General features: G+C 47.1%; 1 protein-coding gene across 1 annotated transcript in view; it reads right to left on the reverse strand.

The window, feature by feature from the left end:
• Nucleotides 1-9,136, reverse strand: part of CLEC2L (C-type lectin domain family 2 member L) — a 36,095-nt gene extending 26,959 nt beyond the window's left edge. Inside the window, exon 1 of the mRNA XM_015572663.1 lies at nt 9,019-9,136. Within this exon, the coding sequence (XP_015428149.1) occupies nt 9,019-9,136 (118 nt within the window). The remainder of the gene's footprint in view (nt 1-9,018) is intronic.
• Nucleotides 9,137-11,679: the final 2,543 nt, after the last annotated feature.

Raw genomic sequence — 11,679 nt, forward strand, 5'->3', positions numbered from 1 at the left:
AACCGCCCCCGCCCCCATCCCTGGGCTGGCGGACAGGAAAGCAGCGCCCCTTTATTCAGCCTCGCTAGTCCTGATCCCTCGAGGCACCCCGCCTGGGCGAAGGTCCGCGGTCCCGGGGTCCCGGGGCCTTAGGCGGCCCGGCGTGGCGGCGGCCTGTGCCCGTGGCTTTGCCTTTACAGGGTCGCCATCTAGTGGCAGCGAGTTAGACGGCTACCTTCTGACCGGAAGGCGTCTAGCGGGCAACTTTGGAAGGCTCTGGTTTGGGGGGACAAAGCGGGGAGCCCTCTGGTGGGGAGCGGCCCCAATTCCAGACCCTGTTGGGGGGAGGACTGGTGGCCCCCTGCACAGAGGAAGGACGTTCTGGCCCAAACATCGCCAGGGGCCTCCTGTTGGCAGTACCCTCCTCCTTTCAAAGCCAGAAGCCTGTGACCCCCTTGACCTTGGCTCTGGGAGCCCCCTCTAGGCGTAAGACCTGTCTGTAAGGCTGCTGGCTTAGGAAACCCCACTATTTGTTGGGGGTCAGTAGGGTGTTCTGGGAGACAGTGCACCTGTTATCGACCCTGGAGACAGGGAGGGGAGGGCAGGCTCCCAGCTTCCTGGGACCGTCTCCCCAAGAGCTACCCCCCATCCCAACCGCTCCAGGCACAGACCCAAGGGGCAGGTCTGTTCCGCAGCTCAGCATTCAGGCCAGGTGAGTCGCCTCTCCCCTTTCAGACACCCCTAATCTTTACGAGGGGTTTTCCTGCAGCCCCCACATTGGCCTCACAGAGGGAAAGCATCACCCCTTCTAAGGGGATAACGTCTCTCCACAAGCACTCGGCTCCCAAAGGGGGTGACCTCCTCCCTCCCGGGGTCTGACATTGAGGGGAGGGGAGAGGAAGAAGGTTCTCAGTAGGCACCGCCCACACGCCCGGCAGCTGGCTCGGCCTGCATGCTGGGGTTCCCGGCACGGAGAATAGAATGCGGGGCACTTAGCACCTTATCCACCGCTCTGGGCTTTTGCTGCCATTCATGGGCGACCGGACAAATCCCCCACCCACGTGGGACAAGAGTGTGGATAGAAAGAGAAGCAGATGCAACCTGAGGAGAGATCAAGCAATCAGCTGCCCTGTATGATTATGTAAGTCACATGGGGAGCCTGCCCTGGGGCACCATTGGGAGCTGGAATTCTACCCTTATCTGGTCACAAAACCACTGCCACCTGGCAGGGGGCTGTGTGCTGGAGGAAGGGGTGCACCTTTCAAATTCACCTGCTCTCTGCGAGCAGGGCCCGAGTCCTTCAGGCTGTGCGTCCGCTGTGTTGCTAATTCTCACAGAGGCAAAGACGGCCAGTTGCTGCCTGCGGGGAGTGCCCAGACCCTCCATGGAGAAAAGGCTCCTGCCCGGAGCCCCAGCCCAGGTCTCCTCGGCTTCTGTGGGCCCGGGCTCACTTCTGTATTCGTTTGCTGGGGTGGCTGTAACAAAGTACCACAGCCTAGGTGGCTTGAACAACAGAGCGTATGGTCTCACAGTTCTGGAGTCTGAAGTCCAAGATCAAGTTCTCGGCAGAATTGGTTCCTGCCGGGGGCTGTGAGGGAGGATCTGTTCCGTGCCTCTCCCTGAGCTTCTGCTGGTTTGGGGGCCATTCTTCGGCTTGTAGACACACCACCCCAATCTGCCTTCCTTCACAGGATGCTCTCCCTGTGTGTGTGTGTGTTTGTGTGTGTGTGTGTGTGTGTGTGTGTGTCCAAATTTCCCCTTCTTCTAAGAACCCAGTATATTGGGTTAGGGCCCACCCTAATGACCTCACCTTAACTAATCACATCTGCAGTGATTCTATCTCCAAGTGAGGTCGCATTAGGGAGAGTCGGGGGTTAGGATTCCAATGTATGTATGGAGAGGGGGGTATACAAATCAACCCTCAGGAAGATCCCCAAAGAAGATAGCACTACAACCCTCATCTTCTACCCATTGCCATGGTGACAGGAGAGATGCTGGAGGGACAGGGGAAGTTTAGCTGATAAATGCTATTAGCTTTTTTTCTTTCTCTGTGCAGTTTTGTCTCAAGATTGTGTCTGATCCCCAGGTAACCAATAAAATCTCTAAGAGACAAACAAGCCAGACAGTCTCTAATTTATGTGTCGTCCCAGACCACAAAGGAGAGGGAGATTTCAAACAGGCCAGAGAAACACGGGTCTGTGGAAGGCCTGGCCGAACCAGTCAGTGTGAGCTGTCTTCGACCTTGCAGGAGGTTGCCCCTTCAGGCTTGAAAGTATCAGCTTTCTTAATCATCACGATGAAGGCCTCCCTGAAGTTAACAATAGCGTAAATGCCTGTTCTAGTTTACATATTTTGCTTGCAGGACTGTTACAGTTCTGGCTGGAACTCAGTGCTTAATTCTTGAGCAACGTGGCCAAATTGGCTCCCATGCTACCTGAGCCATGGTTTTCAAGTCTGTTGCATATAAAAGTCATCCAGAATCCCAGTTTGGGAACCCGATGAGACAGGTAAAACGGCTCTCAAATGGCCTATGAAAGCTCCATGGGCAAAAACACAGTGCAATCAGTGAGCCAGCTGGTTAGAGCTTCACCCCACAGAACAGGAGCTCTTCCATCAATGCTCATGGTTGGGCTTCAGGGGATCTGTGACCCTGAAAGCTGAAAAATGTATATGTATATTTTACTAGGGAGAGGGCTCCCAGCGTTCGTTAGAGTCACAAAGGGATCCATACAAAAACAATTAAGAGTTACTACCCCGAAAACTCCCATTCACTAAAAGGTCTTTATGGTTAAAAAAAAGTAAATTCCATTTTTTCCCAAGTGCAGAAGTTCATCATGAAATTTAGAATTGTTAGCAATGGGAGCAAGACCTTTCCACTTGATAATGGTTAATCCCCCAATCTGGGCCGTGGCACTCCTGTCCAGGTTATGTATGTAGGTTTACAATTGAGAACGTGCGGCCTAGGTTCTGACGGTCACAAACAGCATGTGATGTGGTCCCTGGTGGCCTGGGGTCTCGGGTGGGCCCCCAGGAATAGAAGTGTCTATTCTTTATGGAGAAGGGTGGACCTTGATGGGGTCCATGAACTTGGTCCAAGATTGTTAGAGATGGAAGACACTTCCTCCAGAAGTTTGCCGTTATGGAAGGCTTTCGCTTGTGTCAGCCAGAGCTGAACGGCAGACAACTTCTGCTCGGCCACAGGACACACAATGTGCACAATTAGGACAAAAACTGGTCCAACTCACCTCTCTCTCTCTCTCTCTCTCTCACTCTCTCTCTCTCTCTCTCTCTCTCTCCCCCTCCTCCTCATTTTCCCATTGGTTTGATCCTCATCCACCAGGGTCCAGCAGAGTTTCTCTTGACCAGGGTGTGCGTTCACGTGCAGGCTGTGAACTCCTAAGCCCAAGGCGTGCCATGTGCCTAGACTCTGAGGGCTGAGCTTCCCCGAGGAGAGCACTCACCGTCCCTGCTCCGACAGCAGTAAAGGAACAAACCTGATGAGTAGGATTAGTCTGATTTAAAGTCAGCCATCTTTCCAGCATGATACTATATACAGAGAACCCTAAAGATTGCTCCAGAAACTACTAGAACTGGCCAATGAATTCAGTTAAGTACCAGGATACAAAGTTAATATTCACAAACTGGTTTCATTTTATACACCAACAATGAACTATCAGAAAAAGGAATTAAGAAAGCAATCCCATTAACAATTGCATCAAAAAAATGAAATACCTAGGAATAAATTTAACCAAGGAGGTAAAAGACCTGTACTCAGAAATTACAAAATGTTGAAAAAAGAAATTGAAGAAGTTACAAATGAACAGAAGCATATACTGTGTTCATGGATAGGAAGAACTGGCATCGTTAAAATGTCCATACTACCCAAAGCAATCCATAGATCCAATGCAATCCCTATCACGATACCAATGTCATTTATCACAGAACTAGAACAAATGATTCTAAAATTAATATGGAACCACAAAAGACCCCAAATAGCCACAGCAATATTGAGAAAGAGGAACAAAGATGGAGGGATCACAATACACGATATCACTATAGTACAAGGCTGTAGTAATTAAAACAGCATGACACTGGCATAAAAACTAACATATAGATCAATGGAACAGAAGAGAAAGCCCAAAAATAATCGTAAACCTACATGGTCAATTAATCTATAACAAAGGAAGCAAGACTATTCAATAGGGTAAAGACAATCTATTCAATAAATGGCATTGGGAAAACTGGATACATGCAAAAATAATTTAAACTAGACCACCTTCTTACATCATAAACAATAAACTTAAATGTATTAAAGACTTAAATGTAAGACCTGAAACCATAAAACTCCTAGAAGAAAACATAGACAGTAAACTCTGACATTTCTTTTAATAAAAACTTTTCTGATATATATCCTCCGGCTAGGGAAACAAAAGCAAAAAACAACAAATGGGACTACATCAAACTAAAGAATTTTTGCACAGCAAAGGAAACCATCAATAAAATGAAAAGACAGCCTATGGAATGGGAGAAGATATTCACTAATAATAAAGGGCTAATATCCAAAACCTTCAAAGAACACATACAACTCAATACCCAAAACCCCCACAACAATCCAATTAAAAAATGAAAAGATGTTCAACATCACTAATCATCAGAGAAATTCAAATTAAAACTGCAATGAGATACCACCTCACACCTGTCAGAATGGTTATCATCAATAAATCAACAGACAGCAAGTGTTGGAGAGGATGTAGAGAAATGGGAACCCTCGTGCACTGTTGGTGAGGTTGCAAATTGGTGCAACCACTATGGAAAACAGTATGGAGGTTCCTCGAAAAATTAAAAATAAAACTCCCTTATGACTCAGCAATTCCACTTTTGAGTATATATCTGAAGAAATCCAGAACACTAATTCAAAAGTATACATGCACCTCTATGTTCATTGCAGTGTTATTTACAATAGCCAAGATATGGAAGCAATCAATTGACCATACAAGCCATCAATAGACAATTGGATAAAGAAGATGTGGTTCATATATACAATGGCATATTACTCAGCCATAAAAAGAATAAAATCTTACCATTTGTGACCACATGGATGGACTTAAAGGGTATTATGTTAAGTAAAATAAGTCATACAGGGAAAGACAAATACTATATGATTTCACTTATATGTAGAATCTAAAAAACAAAATAAACAAAACAAAAACAGAATCATAGATACAGAAAACAAATTGAGGGTTGCCAGAGGGAAGGGGGGGTTAGGGGACTTGGTGAAAAACACGAAGGGATTAAGTACAAATTGGTAGTTTAAAAATAGTATTCAGCAAAGTCTCTGAAATGAATAAAAATATATTTAAAGAAAATAGTACAGCATAGAGAATACAATCAATAATCCTATATAATAAAAGCCTAATATGCTAAGTGTCCAACCGTCCGTTCGACTGTTCAATCAGTCACTATGACGTGCACTGACCATGAGGGGCAGACGCTCTGACCAGTAGGTTAGCTTGCTGCTGGAGTCTGGCCGATCAGAACTGGGCGAGACGGGCCAGACACACCCTGCCTGGAGCCCTCCATGGTCCCTCCCCGGCCCCAATGGTGCACCGGTGGGGTCCCTCAGCCTGGCCTGCACCCTCTTGCAATCCAGAACCCCTCAAGGGATGTCAGAGGGCTGGTTTTGGCCCCATCGACATAGGCCAAGCTGAGGGACCCCACTGGTGCATGAATCTGTGCACCAGGCCTCTAGTACTACAATAACAATGGTGCCAGCTGGCACTCGACTTACCAGGGGGCTCACTTTGCAAATTATATTCAGGTGTACTATCAAGTTGTACACCTGAAACTAATATAAAATAATATTGAATGTCAACTGTAATTGAAAAAGAAAAAACAAACAAATATAGAAACAAGTGAAAAAAAAATTAGGTAGCCATCTTTCTTTCCTATAAACTCATTACCAAAAAAAAGAGTTGGGTTTTTTTTTTTTTTTAGTGTTTCGTTTTTAAAAGCCTAGACTCATAAAATAATCATACACAGGAAGCTGAGGATAGCCCAGGCGTTACTGCATGGGCCAGGCTGTCTGCTCACACACGTTAGTTATACTCACAATCCTAGCGCACTGCAGTCTACAGGAATGAATTCTAGGGGTGGAGCTCCCAGCAAGTCTGTGTTTTGACTTGCAGAGAGCAGCAGCTGATGACTCAGGGAGATGTTTTTCTGCCTGTTAGGGCTCTTCCTTAAGTCTCCTTGGGTGAGCATGCAGGTACCCAGGTGGAATGTTTTCTCAATCCCTGTTGCAGCGGGGGTGTGGCTGGAGGGACTTGAAAGTGAAGCCTAGTTGGCTAGGTAACGGGATTGGCGCCTCCACCGTGGCCCCAGCCCATGACTTGCATGGACCAGACACACCAGGATCTGGAAATGCAACCTCTAGGGAACCCAGATATAGGGGAGCGAGATGCAGGAAAGAGGGAGAAGAGACATGTTTGGGAGGCAGAGACACATGAAGGCAGCTTGACTTTCCCATCCTAGAGTCACGTGGTCTGGCAGGTTACTCCCCCTCCCTGACTCTCACTTTCCTCACCTGTAAAGTAGGCATTTTCATGCCTTCCTCACAGTTAATGGGAATAGGAAATAGACATAACAGCCAAATGCAATGTATGAGTCTTGATTAGATCCTGGTTTGAAAAAATTGGAGAAATTTAAATATGACCTGTACATATCATCTAGCATGGACTAATTGCTCATTCCTTGGTTGTGAGAATGACACTGTACTTAGGTAGAAACGTGTGTACATAGAACATACATGCTGAGTATTTAAGGGTGAAATTTCTCCAGGTCTGCAGTCCATGCAAATGTTTCATGAAAATAACCGCAAAAGTATGTTTGCATGAAGATAAAGACAAAGCAAATATGGTGAAATGCTAACTGCTGAGTCTAGGTGGAGGGTATTCAAGTGTTTTTATTCTTTTTTCTTTCTTCCATTGATTTTTAGAGAGAGTGGAAGGGAAGGGGAGAGACAGAGAGAGAGAAACACTGATGTGAGAGAGACACATCGATTGGTTGTCTCCCGCATGCACCCAGACCAGGGCCAGGGATCAAGCCTGCAGTCGAGATACAGCCCTGGACGGGAATCAAACCCAGGACCCTTCAGTCCAAGGGCCAGTGCTCTATCCATTGAGCCAAACTGGCTAGGGCTCCTTTCATTTTTCTTAATGCTTAATATCTGTCAAATAAAAATTGAGGGAGAGAAATAAGGCAAGGAATGTCAAGCACCTGTTCCGCAGTTTTTATTTCACAAATATTCACTGAGCCACGGGGGTGACCAGCAAGAACCACGGATGGGCATGCCAGATACCATTCTGACCTGGAGCTACAGTAATGCTTTCTAGCATCTAATGCCAGCGACAAACATTAAATAACAAGACGCATATGTGCACAGGTGGCTGAAAACAGTGCTGAGGCTATGAAAACAGTCCCCAGGTGAGGGACGGGGAGCTGGGGGTGAGAGTGCCATTCTGGCTTGGGTTCCCCTGAGTCTCTGAGCAGATGGAATGCGAGGATGGACTGACCGTGCCAGGGAGCTGGCCATGCAGAAACCCCCATCCTCCTCGTTATCTATGTCTAGGAGCCCTAGAAGATTCCAAATGCCAGGGGTGGGCATGTTTGTTTCCTCTTTGGAGCAGCCAGCCATGGTTTAGTTTATGCTCTTAGAACGCTTTAGTCTGTTTAGACAGGCCAGATACCATCACCTCCCTGGACCAGTGAACCCTGGTTCCTACTGAATCACTTCCTGGAACCAGCTGGTGACCTGGAGGAGGCCCAGTGGCCCTCCACACAGCCCTGAGACTGGCAAAGACCCTTCTCATAACACAGTTAACAAATGAAAAGAACTTCAACCTCATTTATAATTAAAAAATGCAAGTTGGGCCGAAACCGGTTTGGCTCAGTGGATGGAGCGTCGGCCTGCGGACTGAGGGGTCCCAGGTTCGATTCCGGTCGGGGGCATGTACCTGGGTTGCAGGCAATTCCCCAGTGGGGGATGTGCAGGAGGCAGCTGATTGATGTTTCTCTCTCATCGATGTTTCTGACTCTCTGTCTCTCTCCCTTCCTCTCTGTAAAAAATCAATAAAATATATTTTAAAAAAAAATGCAAGTTGAGCCATAACCGGTTTGGCTCAGTGAATAGAGTGTCGGCCTGCGGACTGAAAGGTCCCAGGTTCGATTCCAGTCAAGGGCATATAGCTTGTTGCGGGCACATCCTCAGTAGGAGCTGTGCAGGAGGCACCTGATCGATGTTTCTCTCTCATCGATGTTTCTAACTCTCTATCCTTCTCCCTTCCTCTCTGTAAAAAAATCAATAAAATATATATTTTTTTTAAATGCAAGTTGAAATTTCATATTTTCACCCACCAGATTGGGAAAGACTAAGAGACTGATCATTTCAAGTGCTGGTGAGGCTGCAGGGAGCTACCCGCTCTCTTGTGAGTAATTGGGCCATTGTAGCATTGTCCGTCGGAGCACCTTTGGCTGAGCAGTTCCATTTTAATTAATCTCTTCTGAAAATAGCATCAGAGATGTGATTTAAAAAAAAATGTGCAAGGATGGTCACTGAATTATAACTGTGGCATTTGCAGCATTGCAGCAATTATGTCACCAATGGAAACAGCTCGAATGTGCACCGGAGGGAGACGGCTTAAATAAACTAGGTCTAGGTTACATGTCATCATGAGGGAAGTTTTGGAAATAAAAAATACCTACATATCACAATAGAGGTCAGGGTGTGCATAGAGAAAGAGCCAGGAGAGTGTACACCCAAACATTCGTAATGGAGGTCTCTGGGGCATGAAGTACTGGGGACCTTCACTTTGCACAGTGTGGGTTTCTGTAATATTTAACTTCTGAATCACGGGCATGTATTGCTGGTGTGGTAGAAAGGGGGTTTTAAAGTGAGAAAGAGGGATGGAGGAAAGGACTGCAGTACTTGTTCTGCTTGGCTAGCCAGGGTCGGGACCCCCTGGACACATTTGGGCGACTCACCTGCGTTAGGGTTCACCACCATGGAAGTTGTAAATGGCCTTGGAAGTTGTGATGCCAGGGCCCCCGTGACTCTGCCATGGAAGGCACGATGGAGACTGCTCCGAAGCCTGGTGCCCATCCCGAGAGAGCCCCGCGGGGCCCAAGGCAGTGGTGGTTGGATTTGGGGTTTTTCCACTGGCAATCACAGTAGTGAACGTCATGCTAACTTAAAGCAGAAAAGCCCTGCCCGGGTAGCTCAGTTGGTTAGAGCATCAACCCAATATGCCAAGGTTGCGGGATAGATCTCCCGTCAGAACACATACAGAATCAACCAATGAATGCATAAATAAGTGAAAAAAGAAATCAGTGTCTCTCGGTCTCTCTCTCTCCCTTCCTCTCTCTCTCTACTCAATAAATAAAGAAGCCCTGGCCAGTGTTTCTAAATGGTTAGAGCATCAGCCCACACATGGAAAGCTGAAGGCTTGATTCTTGGTCAAGGGCTCATATCTGGGCTGCAGGTTTGATCCCCTGCATGTGGGAGTCAACCAATCGATGTTTCTCCCTCTCTCTTAATCTGTCCCTCCCTTCCTTCCACTCTCTAAAAATCAGTGGAAAAAATATCTTCCAGTCAGTATTAATCAAAAACTAACAAACAAATAAGGTAAAGAGGGTAGGGTCTTAGAAATCCAGAGTTGCACAAGCAATCTTCTTTTTTTTTTTTTTTTAGACCGGCAGGAGAGGGAGGGAGAGAGAGAGAGAGAGAGAATCATTACTGTGATCGGCTGCCTCCTGCAGGCCCTCTAACTCAGGCATGTGCCCTGACCAGGAATGGAACCCACGACTTCTTGATGCACCAGAGGATGCCCATCCAACTGAGCCACGCCGAAAAGGGCTAAACAAGCAATCTTTAGGAAGGGCTGAAACTAGAGAGACTCCAGTGACCGGGGGGCAGTCTGTGGGCCTCCTCTCCAGAGAGCTGTCCTATTGAGACTTGTGACAACTTCCACCTTTGGGTATCTCACTCAGAGCAAATGCCAGCTTCTCATGAGGGAGAATCTGAATGGCACAGCTGAGCCAGCGATGGTGAAGGGTGGGGGTGCGGAGACCACCTGAGTCGGGAGAGTCGTCCCAGGGCAGGCAACCATCTGGACAGGTGACTCCTAGGGCTCCCATAACAAACGGAATGACTGAAAAGACAGAAATGTACAGTTCTGGAGGCTGGAAGCCCAAGATCAAGGTGTCAGCAGGACGGGTTCTTTCTGAGGGCTCCAAGGGGGAATCTGATTCATGCCTCTCCAGAGGTTCCTGGGGTAGGGTGGCCAGACTTAGCAAATAAGAATATAGGAGGCAGTTTAAATTCTAGATAACAATTTTAAAATATAAGTGTATCCCACACAACACTTAGGACATACTTATAAACACACACACACACACAAAACCTCTAGTTTATCTGAAATTCAGATTTAACAGATTGGCTTGTACTTTATCTGCCAATCCTACCCTGGGGCACTTGATAAAAATACCACTGACCTCATCCCCTTGTGCGATTCAGTAGGACTGGGTGGAGCCCAGCCAGGAATTTGTTATTATTTTTTTTAATGGTGTTCAGCTCACTGGCAGGGTTGGGAAACCTGTATTCCAGCACACCAGCGAAGCAGGAATTTTAGGGGAATGTAGGCAGGCGAAGGGAATTTTTAGAATTGGGGACCATGGAAAAACACAGGGCTACAGGTTGGGAGAAGGTACATCTCCATAACACAAGGAAACCAGGTGCGGAGAGCAGCAACAGTTGTGTTTACATAAGACAAGGGAGCTGGAAGTAGCCAAAAAGGTCTATGATATTTACAAAATAAAGAAGAAGGAAGAAAGCCAGAAAGAAAAGAACAATGAGGGAGGAGGGCATCACATGTCCCTTGTGGTGTTTGACCTTTGAGTTCAGGATTTACTATAGTAACCAGTCTAAGGGAATAGTGACCAGTCAGAGGGGATACCAAGGCACCAGGATCTGCAGCCTTTATACGCCATAGGGAAAGGGAACTCAGTGGGACCCTTTCCCCCTCCCCATGTGGGAGTCTGTACTTGTTCTTCCATAAATCTCCACCTTTGCTATACTACTCTGTCCGTGGGTTCATTCTTCCACTCTGGCGGACAAAGAATCCGGGTTCCAGTCCAAAAATTGTTTCACCAGGCTGGCAGGGGACCAGCTCCTGCCACCATGAAGAGACACATTTTGCCCTGACCGGTTTGGCTCAGTGGATAGAGCGTTGTCCTGCGACTCAAGGGTCCCAGGTTCCATTCCGGTCAAGGGCATGTACCTTGGTTGCAGGCACATCCTCAGTAAGGGGTGTGCAGGAGGCAGCTGATCGATGTTTCTCTCTCATTGATGTTTCTAACACTCTATCCCTCTCCCTTCCTCTCTGTAAAAAAATCAATTATATATGTATTTATAAAACACATTTATATATATAAAGAAAAGACACATTTTCATTTCTCAGTCTTTAAGGGGCGAGCTAGCAGGAGTCAGGCCTGGGACTGTGCGGGAAGGGGTCGGGGGTCCTCTCAGGTGTGGCGCCCCTCCTCTCACTACATTGTCGGGACAACCCGCTCGGCTGCTTTTCCGCAGGCCGCCCCATTTCTTTCTTTTTCTTTATGCCTGTTCTCTCGCCCCATTTCTTTTGGAGC

Source organism: Myotis davidii, unplaced genomic scaffold, assembly GCF_000327345.1.
Source record: "Myotis davidii unplaced genomic scaffold, ASM32734v1 scaffold329, whole genome shotgun sequence".
NCBI lineage: Eukaryota > Metazoa > Chordata > Mammalia > Chiroptera > Vespertilionidae > Myotis > Myotis davidii.